The following is a 17,476-nucleotide window of genomic DNA, read 5'->3' as shown; positions in this document are numbered from 1 at the left end:
ATATAAGTTTTTATAATTTGCAAACCAAGTGAAAAAACATTTCGAAATCACCCGTTGAAAGGATTTATGGGGAATCCATCATAGAAGACATGATGAAATAGCAGGCCCTGTCACAATGAACACTTGTTTATTTTTTTCATGAATGTACCAAGACATCCATGTATATCTCTCAATTAAACATCACTGGCTAGCTATGTCAAATGCAATAAAATCTAAAACAACGACCAGATACTTTACCAATCATAGTGTAGGAGTCATCTGAAATGGGTACAGTTCAATGATTCACAAACATCTATGCTCATACCTAGAGTCAACTCCGACAATAGACATATTGCCCCTTCTCACAAGGTAGTATTTGCATGTCAACCTTGTTCGGCAAAGCGTTCCTAGGTCTAGCCACTAGTTTAAAACATTTTAGCCGTATACTGATCGTCATATTTCCAAGTCAGTGGTTCAAACCAGTAAATGATCACAATCCTAAAATGCAGATCAAGTGCATTTACAGAAACCAGTACCCATGACACTGATTGTACAAATAAATTTTATTCATAATAAAATATGTTTACAGCAATTAGTGGATTTCGAGGGCATAAACTGTCCAACATTGTTAAGCCTAAAACCCCCTATCCTTTGTGATTAGGAAATCATATTACACCCTTTATGTATCGAAAATTTAAGGAATTCATTTTCATTATGTAATGTGACAAGTGGGGCTAGTCTATAAAAATGGAATATATGTTGTGGTATATGATGTCATTTACAAGACTTTCACAAAACTGCTCCTTTTTGCTCATTTTCAGACATCCCATAAATCGTCTGAGCAATGGCTGGTTATGACTAAATTTGGAGGGCGGGAAAGCCTATAACCTGTTTTATAATTAACTAGTTTCATTTGTTTGTAATGTTTATGCAGGCAATGGACAGAGCACACAGGTTGGGTCAGCGCAAAGTTGTGAATGTCCATCGGCTGATCATGCGTGGAACCCTTGAGGAGAAAGTTATGAGCCTCCAAAAGTTTAAACTGTCAGTTGCCAATGCTGTCATAAATGCTGAGAACACTAGTCTAAAAACAATGAATACGGACCAGTTACTTGATCTATTCACACCCGCACAGGCCAGCAGAAAGGTGATTTTGGTCCACAATTACTAAATGCAGCTCTGACAAAATCTAAATTAATGCAGTTCAGACTTTCTCATAGAAAGTATAAACTGCCATGTTTTTCTGGACATAACTAATCCATTTCCATTGGATGAACCAGGGTTCTGCTGTTTCAAAGAGTTCAGATGGCAACTTTGACGGAGACTCAAAACCAATAGGTGGGGGGAAAGGGTTGAAAGCCATCCTTGGTGGACTAGAGGAGCTTTGGGACCAGTCACAGTATGCAGAGGAATACAATCTCAACCAATTCCTAGCAAAGCTTAATGGCTGAAGCAAGCTGCAGTCAGTGTACAGAGTGTATATTGTTAAAAGAGTCCATGGGCTCGCGATTTTGATGCCGTCACCTTAATTCTTTTTTTTTTTTTTGGTCTCTCTCTCTCTCTCTCTCGGTGTACATGGCCATTATATTTGTAGGAATCTGGCTAGAGAGGAAGACGGGTTGATGTTCAGCCCGTTCGTCCAATCTAATTCATATGAAATGCATTTGATAAAGAAAATTGTAAAGTTTTCAGGTTGTACAGACTATCAGCTTCGCATAATCAAGTTTACAACCATTACTGAATTGTGTTCTCTGTTGAATTCTGCCATGCCAGTCCATGTCTAGGATCAAAGTACCGTAAAGTGCATCAGGTTGGAAATGGATATATGCCATGATCAAGGTTCAAGTATCTGACACGTATCAGTCAACACGTATCCTATCTGGAGCTTCCCGATACACTCTTACAGAGGGTGTATCAGGGTTTTGACCATAATAGCATTCTTGATATGCATGGATACTTGTCAGTTGTCACCAGTGTTTTTTTTTTTGTCGAAACAATCTTTTGCTTTTCACATCTTTCTGCACCAACCAATAGTAATCTGCCACATCATCTGGAAAAAATGATTTTAATGGAAGGATAGGCTGGCGTGACAGATTGATATTGGTTTGGTGCAGAAAATTCTGCACAGATTCAGAGGACGTGAGTTCCTTGATAATTTGGCAGAGCATAAGCCATATAATTTTTGAAGTTTAAACCAAAGGAAATTGCCTAATGTACATTATTTAGCGGTTCAGTGACCCTATTTATCTAGGGTAATGATGTGATATTTAAAAACCTCCCAAGGTTTCTGACAATCATAAAAACCTTCCCGTTTCATTTTCACACAAGTCTCTCCTATAGTATTGAAAATTTTGCAATTTTATTGTCTTGGACGAAAATGTTTACCAAGTGCATTATTTTTTCAGAAGGATCCATTTTACCCGTATATGTATCAATTCATATGAAGATTTATTAAAATACCCTCCAAAGAAGTTTTTCACTTTTAACTAAAAAATTCGTCAAGAGTGAAGAATAAACTTATTTTACTCTTAAGAAAATGTTAGGTCTTTTAAAATATAGGACAAATTTGACATTTTGAATTATATTGAAAGATGCCCTAATAATTACAGGGACAAAGAGGAAAGGGGTCAACTGCAGGTCCTTGTGAAATTATAGGGAAGGTTTTTATGTTAAAGTAAAATCTTATAGATAGTTATTATGATTGTCAGAAATTTTAGGGGAGGTTTTTATATTTTTCCATGCATCACAGTCGGTGATCATTAATAAAAGTTGCTCAGGTGAAAATTGAATTATTTTACATGACCAAACTTTTCTAACATGGCCATTGAAGGGTAGTTTGGCCATTCAGTGATCATTAATAAAAGTGCTTATGTGGAGAAATTTTGTCAATAATCACAAATTGGCGGGCAAATCGTAGAAGTCTGTCAATAATCACAAATGGTGATTTTACCAGGAGAGAGAGAGAGATATTCAAAGTTTCACTTTAATCGGTGCAGAAAAACATGCAAGAAACTTAAAAAGGAAATTGGTTGTTTTTCAGACACTGACAGTCCTTTGCTATTTGAGCAAAAAACCTGCCTTAAGGTTCAGCAACCAAGACCAGCCCTGCTTTAGAGATTGATTTTGTCGCTAATCTACTTAATGATTCGATTTTTTTTATAGGTGCACGGGTTTGTTGTGTCACCTGCACCACAGTGAGTTCGGCAAGGCTGCGGGAGGCCGTTGGGACGGTGTGAGCACGGGCTTGCCCTGACCGAAGCCGATCACCAAGGTTGTCTGTGTTGGCATGACACAACAGTTAAAAGGGTGGTCCAATATGGTGAGCTATTGGGTCAGTCCATTTAACTTTTTTAAGGTAAAAATATTGAATAATAATAATAATAATAGTTATTTTAAGATAAGTAGAGAACTAAATGAAAAAAAACCATAAAATTCTATTTCATATGAGTTTTAATATATAATTGTTCATATACGAAATAATAAAATTAAATTGAAAACAATTATAATGGAATAGGAAATTGGGAATGAAATACTAAAAGAGATATAATAAAATTGAAAATAAAAGTTTACAATGGGATTGGAAAAAAAATCAAAAGTGACTTGGATTACAAATAAAATTGAAAATCAAAATTTACAAGTATTAAAAATCTTGTACAATTATTAGGTCTTCAAGTTCCATTTCCTCCTTGAGCATCATTTGGATCTTTCGGTGATTCAATAGATGAAGTGTTATGTCCTCCTTGGTCTTGTAATCTATCATTTGCATCTAGTTAATCCTTGAAACAAACATTTTTAGAATCCCATTCATTATGGGCCCTTTTATCATCTAAAACATTGTTATTAGCAATAAAACAAGACCTCGATGCAAACTATGAATATTAGATGCAAAGGGGTTAATAAATCATGTATCATGGTACAAGGTTCAAAATATCGATACGCCCAATATGCCGGTAGGGGCGTATCGGGCAAATCGATATTATTTTTTTATTCTTTTTTTTTATACCGGTTTAGGGCTCCTCCACCCCCTGAACCGATCAGACCCCGATACACCCACTATAGGGGCGTATCGACCAATACAGGCTGATACGTGTCAATACTTTGAACCTTGCCATGGTGGCAAGCATAGAATAGTTGTGTTCATATGTTTTTTAGTAAGCCAAAAAGATTAAAATTTTGTAATTCTTCACTTGTCATAAAGCTCGTGAAATCATTTTGCAAATAAAATAATGTTCGTTTAATTAACTTGAGAAAAAGGAGATAGCAATTGATCGTTGCTTGTTTTTATTTATTTATGACCATGATTTATCTGAAACAAAAGATGTACTACTATTACTAGCGCCCCTAGATAGTGGTAGTGAAGGTTTCTTTTTTCTACGTTGTAATTCATATAAATTACACATTTTAAATAATAAAGATTTGTTTTTGTTATAACATCAATTTGCATGTTCTCATAGTAACAATTATTTAAAGTATTTATGCCTTCCTATTTAATCATAGGGTCTAATATTGCATATAAACAATATATAGGAGAAATGCTTCCAATATTTTTAAATTTATTCTTCATTACTTCAATAATTTGATGCCAATATTCTTCATTTCTAGTTGTGAAAAAATAGCTAATTACATATATTTGACGAAGTAATATACAAAAAATTGGGTCATAAATCTATAAATCCTTTTACACAATATTCCCATCATCATCAATTTTCATTTAGGTTTAGTTAGGAAAGAGTATAAATACAAATATGTACAATGCAAATACATAGAAAATAATATAAAATACAAGGTTTTGTACTCTACAAATTCGTATTTGTACTCCTTCCAAACTGAGCCTTCATTGCGAATAGGCATTCTATCATTACAAGGACTGCCTTATATGAGATGCAAGTTACTAAGATAGAATATATGGAATTCCACTTATGTGAAATATCTTATATACAAAATGCAATTTCTAATTTTTGAAATATAGTGTGAAACAATATTGAAACCATCTTAGACACATAAATTTAAAATATGATATGTGCATTTATTGTAAAATATTTTTTCATAATAATAAGTTTTAATTGATTTTTTAAATATTTATAGTAACATCAATAGTGTTAGCATTATCAAAGACAATAGAAAAATATTATTTTTTAATATCAAAAGTATGTATAGTATTTAAAGTACTTGTAGAAAATGCTGAACCAGTATGTTTGCAAGGTAGACCCACCAGGAAAGTCAGGAAACCATGTTTGATGAAAACCCCGGAAAGCTGAATTTAACCAAACAGACTCTAAATAAGCTCGTAATTTGAGACTAGGGGTGATCAAGTTTTATTATATAATTATATATTTATTTATGATACATTTAATAAAAAAAACCAAAAAAAATGACAAACTGAACCAAAGATTAATTGAACCGGTCAATCAGTTAACCAATCAGCTTTGATTTAATTTTGATTATCAATTTTTCAAAAACCAGTATTAACAGTTTTGGTTTGAAAATTAGACTCACAATTCGATTAATCAAACCATGAACACCCTAATTGAGACCAGCATTTTAAATTTTATGAACGAAAATGCCAGCAAAGAAATAAGAAAACATATCACATGATACCAGAATAAGAAAACATATCCTATGAATTGCAACTTAAAGGTTATATGAACCAGTGCATCACAGGTTGTCAATTTGACCATAACACAAACAAAATAAAGACATTTGGTATCAACACTGATTTGATATCACGAAAGTGGCATTCTCGTTTCCTAGTGTAAAAGCATTATATTTGGGTGTAAGATTTTCAAACCAATGCTATGGATTATGGAATGGAGCCAAAACCATATAATGGGTAACAATTAATCAATCATTAATAAAGCAGTTCGATTCGAGGGCCTTAGGCATGCAATTCCAGAATATGCTCTGGTGGGATTATTTTATTTTATTTTATTTTTTCTTTATAAAATTGCCACGTGGCATATATCCTTGAGCTGAAATTTGATAGGTAAAGAGGAAGATAAAAGGGAATAAGTCATACTTTGATGCCCAAACTTGGTTGCCATTGCCATGTATAAAATGAAAAAAAAAAAGGAAAAGGAAAAAAGAATGTCTCGCTATCAACACCGGTAGCATCAGTGTTGAAGACCTGGAATCGAAACCATTATGGCCACTTTTTTTTTGGGTGACGGTTTGACCGTTAGATGGCCCGTTCTAACAAAAATTAAAAATAATTAAAATAAAAATGGTCAAATGGTTTTGGGCCAAGGACCGGGTTTGGAGTAAAATGGAACTGATTGCCTGAATGGTTTTTGGGTCTAATGGTCTGGCTGTTTGGGTCAAAAGCAATTTGAAAACCATGGTCGAACCGATAGACTAAATCGGTAAATCCTGGTTTTTTTGGGAATTACTTTATCTGAGTAAATGTATTTATTTGGGTAAATGCATTGATGGAATCGAATGGGTTATTCCAATTCCAACGGTTTGATTGGACGAAATCAGATCCCAATTCCTATTCCTGTAGGAATGACATTCTCCCATTTGAGGGAATACCATTCGCTGCCCCTCCCTTAGAAATGAAACAGGCTATGGGAATAAACCATTCTAATTCTAATTTCAACTACAAACCAAACAAACCTTTAATGAGTAAGCAACCAATGGCCATGGAGTAATTGATCCACTGGGACCACTAGCATATGAACCATGGTGCCCCTGTGTCCCATATGATTTTTCTTTATATATGAAACCTTAATCTCTCTCTACCCAGAAGGACCAGAACTGATGCTTCATCGTTAATCACCAACCAGCAAGGATCAAGTGTAAAGCACTATTTAAAGTGTATTACTTTTGCGGTTTCGCCTCTAAAATAAGGTAATGAAAGGCGAAAAAGATGCAGGTTTTGCATTTGATAATAGCAGTAAGTAAAATAAAAAATATATATTTATATTTATATATACTAAAATATATTGTTGTTTTTTTTGGGTATTACCTATTGAAATACATTATTGCAGAGGGGAGAAAGAATAAGAAATGCGTTGTTGCTTTTTAGTGGTCAAATAATTGAGAATGTGGTGGAAGGCAAATGGAATCTTGGCTTTACCCTACAAAAATAATAAAAAAAAAGCCCATACATGATACACCGCATATGATATTTCCTACTTCAAATATTATCCGTTTCTTTCTAAAGCCACACCAATTTGTGAAAAATACATGTGCCCATTACTCCACTTTATTCATTCCATCGTTTGGCATGATTCGGTTCAGAGAGAGTGTAAATGCAAATATATATAATATAAAATTTTGTATATAATATTTTTAAATTATATATATTTGTATTTGTACTTTTTTTCATATTAAGTTTGGCAATTTGGCAAAATGATAGGTTTATTTTATAGGAAAGGCAGGACTCTTCCTTTGTTCCCAAGGCTTTGTTTGTATTTGCACAGGTTCAAATATAAATGATTGAGTGCAAATACAAATATACCTTTTCCCTTCCTTTTTCCTCTCTTTTCTTCTCAATTAAACACAGCCTAAAGGAATTTATTGAAGCAAACTTAACTCATGAAATGCAGAACGAAAATAGGAATCCAAGTCAATTTATTAAAAAGAGAATCGATGAATAAAACAGAATCCAACCTTTCTTTTAAGAACTTACTATATATATCATCACATCGGGGTTTATAAACTTACAAGATGTGAATCATAAGTACGATACAATACAATAATAAAAAAAAAAAAAGGTGAAAAACAGCATATGTGAAATAAAGGATAAAATTGCCAATACACATAAATACCTTTTTATTTTAAGTTAATAAACAATTTCTGAGTCTGATTAACTTCTACGACATACATTAATTATTTGATCTAATTGTGAGGCTCAGACTCCGGAGAAGAGAGACCCTGTGATTGTGTGGTCAACTATCATTTATCAATGTCACGCTTCGTTATATTTTAGTCTGGTACCAGGGCAAATTTGGAACTTGGATAAGTAACGAAACCTGGTCAGTGGCCGTTCTTCCCCTTCTGTAAATAGTAATACTTGAGGTTGAGGTTGATGTAGCTCAGTCAAAACTCAAAAAAAAGTCATCAAATTGTTGGCTTCCGAAGTTGGAAATTGGAATGAATTCTAATCTGTGGTTTCATTCTTATTGAGAGAGGTATCGCCGCTCTATTCTTCAAAACTCGCAGACGCAGAAAAGGCGGGGACCTGGTCTGTCTACGGTTACGTCAGCCCGATGTGTGCAGCAGCGCACCACCAACTCTTTCCCTCTCAGTCAGAGATGTAAGGTAACATAGACTCCCTTCTGTATTTGGTACACGCACATCCTTTATATCTTCAGAAATGCAACTGCTTTGACTTCATTGAATCTCGTCGATTTTGTTTGTTTGGTCCATGATCGAAACTTTTTCTCTCTCTCTCAGAAGAATTTCGAGATGAGTTGCTCAAGATTTGATCAAATAATCTGGAAGGAGAGAGAGAATAGGTTTGAAGATTAGTTGCAAAAATGGGGAGTGGGAGGCACAAGTGGTTCTCCTTCCGGTCTTCGTCTGGCATCTCGAAAGCCGAAATGAAGCAATTTCCCAAGGAATTCGTGTGTCCTATTTCTGAGTCGTTAATGGCGGATCCGGTAATTGTTGCTTCCGGTCAGACATTCGAGCGGAACTGCGTTCAAGCTTGTAAAAACTTGGGTTTTACACCGATCCTCTCCGACGGCTCAAAACCTGATTTCTCTACGGTAATTCCCAACATCGCATTGAAATCGACTATTCTCAAATGGTGTGATACTTCTGGCGTCGAATGCCCTAAGCCCATGGAGCATGGGTCGGCAGAGAAGTTTGTTCGTGCATTAATAGCGTCTCAAGACGAAAAATCACGGAGCAAAAACAACAAAGAAGACGAAGAAAAAGAAGAGGATGCCAAGCTAGGGGCTTCTGAGAAAGAGCTGCTTAAAGGGATTGCAGAGAATCCTCCGGTCAAATTTACTCACGCGGAGACTGAGGTAAATCGTCGACGGACTCACTTCTACACGAGCTCGGAGTCGGAGGAATCGGTGACGACGACCAATCCCAGCACACCTCTACCCCTTGCCACTAGGCCCTCTTGTTACTCTTCTTCGTCGTCGTCTGAGATTATCGCAGATGACGAAACCCCGAACACCAATTCATCCGAGGAGGACGAGTTTATCTTTAAGCTCAGGAGTTGCCAGGTATTCGAGCAGGAAGAAGCCGTGATTTCGCTGAGAAAGGTAACTAGAACCCAAGAAGAAATTAGGAATACCCTCTGTACGCCTCGATTACTGTCAGCCCTGCGACCTCTACTGGTCTCGCGATACTCTGCCATTCAGATAAACGCGGTCGCAGCGTTGGTGAATCTGTCTTTGGAGAAGATGAACAAGGTAAAGATCGTACGGTCGGGAATTGTCCCGCCGTTGATCGACGTGCTGAAAGGTGGATTCGCAGAAGCACAGGAGCACGCGGCGGGTGCCCTTTTCAGCTTGGCTCTCGAAGACGACAACAAAATGGCGATAGGGGTGTTAGGGGCGTTGCAGCCGCTTCTTCACATGCTCCGATCCGAGAGCCAGCGGGCTCGGCACGACTCGGCGCTGGCGTTGTATCACCTCTCACTCGTTCAGAGCAATCGTACAAAACTTGTGAAAATGGGTTCCATCCCGACGCTGTTAGCCTTGGCAAGCACGGGGGATTTGGCAAGCCGTGCATTGCTCATATTGTGCAATTTAGCGGTGTGTATGGAGGGACGCACGGCGATGCTCGACGCCAATGCGGTAGAGTGCTTCGTGGGGATGTTGAGGAGGCATGAGTTGGAATCGGAAGCGACTCGGGAGAACTGTGTGGCGGCGTTGTACGCGCTGAGCCAAGGGAGTCTGAGGTTTAAGGGATTGGCGAAGGAAGCCGGAGCTATGGAGGTACTGAGGGAGGTGGAAGACAGAGGGAGTGAGAGAGCAAGGGAGAAGGCAAAGAGGATGTTGCAGATGATGAGAGGGAGAGATGAAGAAGAGGATGAGGAGGTGGACTGGGAGGACGTGCTGGAGTTGGGGGTGACGAGTCGAGCGCGTCACCGATTCGGTGGTTACGCAAACAACGAGTCGGGTTCCATTTCCACAACGTTTTGATTGGATTTGTCGTCACGTCACAACTTTGTAATTAACTGATTATTACTGTGACCTTTTTTTTTAGGGGTTTTCTCATTTCTGCCTCGGTTTGAAATTTGGAAATTGGAATGGTATAAGTTGTAAATAGGGTAGTAGGTTTTTGGATTTTTATTTATTTATTTATTTTCTTTAAAATTGGGGGAAGGGGATGGGATTTTGAGGTTGGTAAATGAATAATGATAGATATTAGAGGAGGTGTGGAATCTAAATTTGAATTTGGGTGATATGGCATCGAATTTCAGTATCGTTTCTTTGGTTTGAAAAAGAAAGCATCTTATAGAAAGTTGTATGGAAGCTGTGCGGCCTTTTTGTTAAGAAAGGATCTGGATTCAAATTTGCTCGGCATTATGATTTATGCCTTGCCTTTTCTTTATGAAAGTTGGAAGTATCAGATTCCTCAAACCATTCCTTCAAAGTGAAAAGGAAACTAGTCAAGCAAAGAAAGATTTAAGGAATTTTGTGATTTTTTATAACTGTTGCTTTCTAAATTTTCATCAAATCAAACACAACTTTAATCTTTCCTAGAAAGGATCACGAGAAGTAAGGACTGCTATTAAAAAAAATACATGTTTATATTTAGTTAAGTTTTTAATTATTTATGATATACTTCTACCCAAAAAAAGTATTGATACTTATATTTATATGGGCTGATACATATTGTGGTGTATTTACCAAATCATGTTTATCAAATGTCCTTAAGGCTGTGTTTGTTTCCAGTGCAAACTTATTTATACTAGCACAAATGCATGGGAGTGCAAATGTAAATTCTTGTTTAATTTTGTTTTGGATTTTACTTTGTTCTACTTCATGTCTTAATTTACTGTAATCAAACAAAATAAGTTAAATTTTAAAATAAAAATAAATCAAAACTTACACTTAAATTATTTGCACTGCCATGATTTTGTATCAGTGCAAATTTATTTGCATTGCAATCAAACACGACCTAAGGGTGATGCGCTTTGGAACATGAGATTTTGATGTGTTTCAAAAATCTATGAATTTTAGCATTCCAGAACCAAATTCAGCCGGTTTCAAAATACTGATGTAGCATTTCGAGATCAAACAAAGTGGAAAATGGCCAAAATACCAAACACTGTATAAAATGTTCAACCTATAAAAAATATCAAATAATGGGGACCTCCCGAAAAGCCTAATAAGGTTGTAAATGGATATATGATCAAATCTGACAAAATATCTAACCGACCTGAATCAAACAACAATTCATTGAATTTTCGCCAGTGAAAAATATTTTGTAAGGTATCCGTTTTAACTTGAATTTTGATAAAAAAAATTTGGTGACATAATATATAATATTTCATGAGATATACTCTAATTTGATCCATTAATTAAGCGGGTTGACTTTCCCAACCGATCCGATTTATTAGGATCAGGGGAGGTATCCATATCCGGCTCTTACGAATTGAATTCTGAATTCAGATTCAAATCCGATTTACTTGCAGCCCTAAAGCCTAGCGGTTGATTGACTCAATCATCTGATTTAGGCCTGTGCATTCACCCAAACCAAAGCGTAGAGGGTCCCATTATCGAACTAATTATTTTAAGACCGAGCAGCCCTAAAGGCCATTATTGCCCTGCAAAAATCCGGGCCATGAGCCATCATCATCCCTAAGATTTCTCATGTTTTTACTCGATTATACCCAATAATTATTGGAAGAATGGCTGTTCAGTTCACCCTAAGAATTCATAGTCTCATCGTACATTTGGGGTAAGTATCAATTTGGAATTGATGGCAATATAAGAACGATATTGGTATTTGTTATTTTGAGTTGTATAAAATTGTAGTGGAATTCATAATTTTGCGGTGTGGTGTAGTATACTTTTCTGATTATTATTCATTCTACGCTTTTCTTCATGTAACCTTTGGAATTTGACAACAAATTTTGAGCTCTATTCGCTATTGCCAAAATTTGGTTCACTTGTTAAATTGAGACAAGGAGTGTTTCTTTTTCAATATGCTAAACATTTGGGTCTTAATTGGTTCAACTGAATTATAATCGGAGCATAACATAACGTAGATGGCAGCCCTAAACCTTGTATAATAGGATTGGTTCGGCTTGGTTCTTCAGGCCCACCTGATCTATTGACAGCCTTACTCCCAACTTCAAAGATGGTGGATAATTGATTGAAAGATCTGAGATACAATATTTTTTTTAAGCCATCACATACTATTTTCCATTAATAACTTCCTCTTGACCCTTTTTTTCCCATAGTGCTGGTTGTGGGATTTGATTCTGCAACAATACAAAACAAACCAGCTAACACACCAACAAACCAGCCCTCGGTTGGTGGCCATCACAAACTAAGAGTAACAGTAAACGTAGCGAGCCTGTGAGAGTCGGGCAATCAAATTTTTAAATCTCTAAAGTACCATTTTCTTGTTTGTTTAAATGATTTATGATTTGATTACTTGTCTAAATACAACATTGGAGTCCTCTCAGTTACTCCAATAGATCCTTACAGATTTATGACTAAATGGTATAAATTTAAGGTTTTATTTGGTTTATTCGAGAAAGGAAAGGATAATTCTTATATTTTAAAATGATGGGAAACATTCATGTGAGTGAAATGAATCAAAATTTTAAAACATTTGTTTTTTTTATGCCAGTGAAATGATTCTTGTTATTTTAATTGGTTTTGTTTGGAAAAATGGAGGGGTTTTTTTGTCAAATAGGATTCAAGAGAAAAGGGCGATAAAAATAAAATAAGAAAAGTTTATGTAGGCATTTTGGTAATTTAACGCATTCTATCATTTGATTTAACCATCAAGGTAATTGTTAGAAAGTAAAAGTTCAAAGGGTGTTTGTTGCAAATGAAAGCTAAGAGGGTATTTGTCATTGACCCCAGGGTCTTCAAAATTATTGTAATTTACCCAATTTTTAAATAGAAAGAAAGTTGACGCAAAGTTCTAAAGAAACTTGCAATTTTTTTTTTTGTTTTGTTTTTAACTTTCCCTTGGATTTTTTGTTGTTGTTCTTATTTTATTTTTCTATCAAAATGTGACACCAACCTGACAGTGATTTAAGCCATGCATCGAAATTATATCCCATAATTGAATTTTAGGGGTTTTTATGAAAAGATGCTCCCAGTCACGCTCCATGATCTGTGAGTGAGCAAATCTGATTTCAATTTAAGATTGGATATTGAGCTAATGTGGAGTGTAGCATTGGAGGTACATCCTATTTGGTACACCCCAACAGACTATCTAGATTGAACCTAATGAGTTGAGTGGATTCTTCCATTCCAAGTTCCAACCCATGATTCAATTGTAAAATTGCTTCATTAATTCGTACTCACGTCATATGTGCAGTGCCAATACAGCAAGTCTGCGGTTGCTTTTGTATATACTAGACGCGCCGGTCTTGCATGTGCAAGGCACTTACTTGTATTAAAGGACAAACTTTTCTTTTCGTTTTATTTTCCCCGACTTCGTCAATTTGCATGGCAAGAGGACTGCTGTCGAAATTTCCATTTATTGGACAAGAAATGCTAACAGCAACAGACTAGACAATGAGAGTCTTGTTTTTTAGCTTAGAAGAGATGGGTGGGAGTGAATGCTTTTTGTTTCATAAAAAATATATGGTCAGACAGGCTATAATAAATGATAACTATTTTTTATTTCTGATCTGAAAAAGATAAATAAAAACAATTCAACTTTATAAATACGATTGGGTTGAAAGTCAGGTCAGGATTAAGTGCTCAGATATTCTGGCCTATGTGTATGTATATTTGTTAAGCTTTTACTGTCAAAATTAATTACTTAATCGTGAGTGGGCTAGCTTCAAAAACAAAAATATGAAAATTTCCAAGTATTTCATCCAACCAAAGCCCAACCCGATAATCAGATTGGTTAAGGTTGCCTCACCTAACCCAATCGCACTCCCATCAATTAGTGACGACACGACTGATAGACAACTGATGTGATATGGTCCTCTGCGCAAAGCCAAGACTAATGGCTATGCATGTGGAAGGTTCTGACAAAGAAAGTGATCAATCAAATAAAACCAAAAAAAAAATGGTTAGGTTTGAGCTGGCAACTTGGGACTTTGACATATGTTGGGTCCAGGGTAATTTTTAGGCTAGTCTTGGGTTGGCTCTTAATTAACTAATACTTTAAGAGGAAATAAGACGTTTAAAATGGGGTAAGGAAAAACATTTAAGTATTGGGGATCGAGGAGAGAGAGTTTTAATCTTTTATTTTTTGTGAAAAACATAATTATCTTATTAGAGAGTAAGTGATGGGTTTTGTTAAGAAAGTTATGAAATGAAAGGGTTTTATTGTAGATTCTTATGTAAATAATCGTATGTGTGAGGAAATGGGAGAACGATGTCTACGTGAGTTCGATTTCTATGGTAAGAGGACTGCCAAGGGATTGGGAGCCCTCGTGTCACTGGGGTAGTTCTGCACTCAAAGGAACTTGTGTGGCGTTCAAGTCAAAGCAGGTCAGGACAAGTCTTTTGTATATTTAGAGTTAGGAGTTGCTCGATAAGATGATTCCATCAAGTTCGGTAGCACTGTATTATAATCTCAAGTCGTATGGTCGGGGCTCTCTACTGGCTCTAGCCGGTCCATGGGAAGCATCGCTTACATGCTAAAGAGGGAAGGTCATGATGTGAGGCAACTTGGCGCCGATGTAAAGGGTCTCCTGTATGCCGATGGTGTAGGCACCTGTGTGCCAATGATGATAGGCAACTGCTGGGCCGGAACACACCCATGTGCTATGGGCAACGGGATAGCTCATTCAGCTTGGGCAAGGGGCTAGCGTGGTGAAGGGTCATGCTTAGGCCAGGCTCGCATGCCAAGCCTCCCTTGAGTGTCGGTGGAGCAATGCGGGTCCATGCACTGTCCCCATGAGCATGTGTGCGCCCATGAGGAACCCTGGTAGCCATGCTAGCCATTAACTAGGGCCACCCCGCAAGGGATGTTGGTCTAGGAGTGCCAAAGTTAGGCACCCAAGGAGGTCGACTACCCCTCCTCAAAGAGTACGTTAAGCTTTTAGAAGTCTGTCTGAAGATGACATCAATTCTCCCAAAAATATTATAGGCGAAAGTGATGATGGTGTCCCTTAACATAAGCCCGCCAAGCATAGGCAAGGCTAAGCCTGTGTCAGACCGTGACAGGCTCCCCCACTCAATCCATTGTCGTCATCGAAAATGGCTCCTTTTGTGAATGGGCGTCAGTGTCCCGCGCCATCCACTTGTGTGACAGTTCCTGGGCTCACCTGGCCAACCTAGGTCTCACCTATGTTGGTGTCCATTAATGGGGATGGAACCATTTCACCATGCCAGTTTGCCTGGACTTCACCCCCTGTGTTGAGGTTATTCAAACCGCGCAATGGCTATGCCATTGAACTATGTGGAAAAATGGCCCTCGAAGAAATTGTGTGATGCTTCGCGGAGGTCCGCCCCATGTATCTCTTTAACTCAAGGCTCGACGTCTTCTTGGTAGCTTTTCGGTGGTACTACCGAACACATGATAGGTCTACTCCTGCTGTTGGCGATGTGTCCTAGGTACCCTTTCACCATGCTGGCCTGTAGACTTCACCCCATCGTGTGCGGGTTATTCAAACCTAGTCATGGCTTATGCTCTCTTGGCCCTCGAAACTACACTTCACCACGCCGACTTGGGCTACCTCTTCGCTCCGAGGGGGCCCCAATGTGTTGCTGCCTCGAGGAGATCTGATCGTAATGTGCACGAGTGTGGCAACTTTTACCCATGATGTTTTCGAACATGCACTCGCCTTGTGATGTGTTGTTGTTGCCGCAAATGTTCCACCTATGTTGAGCTGAGCATGTCCTCCAGTTCAATGCTAGTGCTAGGCCACCATGCTCCAACGGCCAGTGTACCCACATTCCTAACATTCCAATATTGTAGCTTCAACCGATGACCCATTTATGCTAAACTGCCACTTCATAGATATTCCTTGACCGACCGTCGACACCAACCAATTCGGACTGCTGTCCCTGCCTCAGTAGTGCCTCTAACAAGCTACAGAACAATGGCTCATCCATCATGAAACCAAGATGTAGGCGCACCACCCTCAACTCACTAAAATGAACAGCAACTGATGTCCGTGAGGAAGCATGGCACTCCCCCACTCAAACCACCACAATATGCCTTCCATGAAAAAGCCCATGCGTCTACCCCCGCATGAGCCCAAAGACCAATGCATTTGCCCCCGCAAGGGCACTGTTTTGGGGTCATTGGAATGGGGACATGACGAATGGCCTCTTTCCAGGCCTGATGTGTATGCTTGCTTGCTTGTACCCGAGAGGAGGTGCCTAGGGACCACACCGCACGATGTGCTGCTTGTCGTGATGAACGCTTCAACTGGCTCTGTGCTGATCTGCTCTGATACCAACTATCATGGGGATAGTTTTGCAGCGGAAGGAATCCGTGCGGCGTCCAGGCCAAGGCAGGCCAGGATAAGCCTTTTGTATGTTTAGGGCTAGGAGTTGCCCGATGAGATGGCTCCACCAAAGTCAGTAGCACTAGACCATGACCTCAAGTTGCATGGTCGGGGCTCTTTGTTGGCTCTGGCCGGTCCATGGGAGGTGCCGCTTACGTGGTAAAGGGGGAAGGCCATGATGTGAGGCGACTTGGTGCCGATGTTAAGGGTTTCCTATATGCCGATGATGTAGGCACCTATGTGCCAATGATGATAGGCAACTGCTAGGCTGGAACACACCCATGCACTATGGGCAACGGGATAGCTCATTCAGCTTAGGCAAGGGGCTGGCATGGTGAAGGGTCATGCTTAGGCCAGGCCCGCATGCCAAGCCTCCCTTGAGTGTCGATGGAGCAATGCGGGTCCATGCACTGTCCCCATGAGCATGTGTGCGCTCATGAGGAACCCTGGTAGCCATGCTAGCCATTAACTATGGCCACCCTGCAAGGGATGTTGGTCTAGGAGTGCCAAGGTCAGGCACCCAAGGAGGTCGACCACCCCTCCTCAAAGAGTACGTTAAGCTTTTAGAGGTCTGTCTGAAAATGACATCAATTCTCCCAAAAATATTATAGGCGAAAGTGATGATGGTGTCCCTTAACGTAAGCCCGCCAAGCGTAGGCAAGGCTAAGCCTGTGTCTGACCGTGACACTCGAGCAGTTCGTCACCTGTCAAAGCTCTTAACTAGTACTGTACCAGAAATCATATTTTTGTCATAAATTAAAGCTTCAAGTTCTAGAATGAGAAAAATTCAGCATCAGTTAAACTATAACTATCTTCACTGCGTTGATGTTGTTGGTCTCTCCGATGGCTTGTGCCTATTCTGGGCAGATCATATTAATGTTAAAATTGTTAGTTTAGATAAAAACCTTATTATTGCAAGTATAG

General features: G+C 38.4%; 1 protein-coding gene and 1 pseudogene across 11 annotated transcripts in view; both read left to right on the top strand.

Moving 5' to 3' along the window:
• RGD3 (ROOT GROWTH DEFECTIVE 3) overlaps window positions 1–1,721 on the top strand; it is a 90,089-nt gene extending 88,368 nt beyond the window's left edge. For all 9 annotated transcript variants that reach the window (XR_016084714.1, XM_088902291.1, XM_010256753.3 and 6 more), the window contains 2 exons: window positions 914–1,126; window positions 1,260–1,721. Coding sequence is in view for 8 of the 9 variants with exons in the window: in XM_088902291.1 (XP_088758417.1) it covers window positions 914–1,126; window positions 1,260–1,430 (384 nt within the window). In the remaining variant the exon portion in view is untranslated. The remainder of the gene's footprint in view (window positions 1–913; window positions 1,127–1,259) is intronic.
• A 6,119-nt stretch (window positions 1,722–7,840) lies between these two features.
• On the top strand, window positions 7,841–10,345 carry LOC104595814 (U-box domain-containing protein 40 pseudogene; annotated as a pseudogene). Of its 2 annotated transcripts, none has more exons than XR_016084269.1 (2): window positions 7,841–8,241; window positions 8,377–10,345. The product of XR_016084269.1 is annotated as a U-box domain-containing protein 40 pseudogene, transcript variant X1 (transcript). The 2 variants fall into 2 exon arrangements; XR_016084270.1 differs by having other exon boundaries at window positions 8,002–8,236.
• The last annotated feature ends 7,131 nt before the right edge of the window (window positions 10,346–17,476 follow it).

The sequence above is a fragment of the Nelumbo nucifera genome, chromosome 3 (assembly GCF_055504915.1).
Source record: "Nelumbo nucifera cultivar China Antique chromosome 3, China Antique-T2T, whole genome shotgun sequence".
Lineage (NCBI taxonomy): Eukaryota > Viridiplantae > Streptophyta > Magnoliopsida > Proteales > Nelumbonaceae > Nelumbo > Nelumbo nucifera.
The sequence above is the reverse complement of the archived record's forward strand: the minus strand, read 5'-3'. Positions and strand labels throughout refer to the sequence as shown.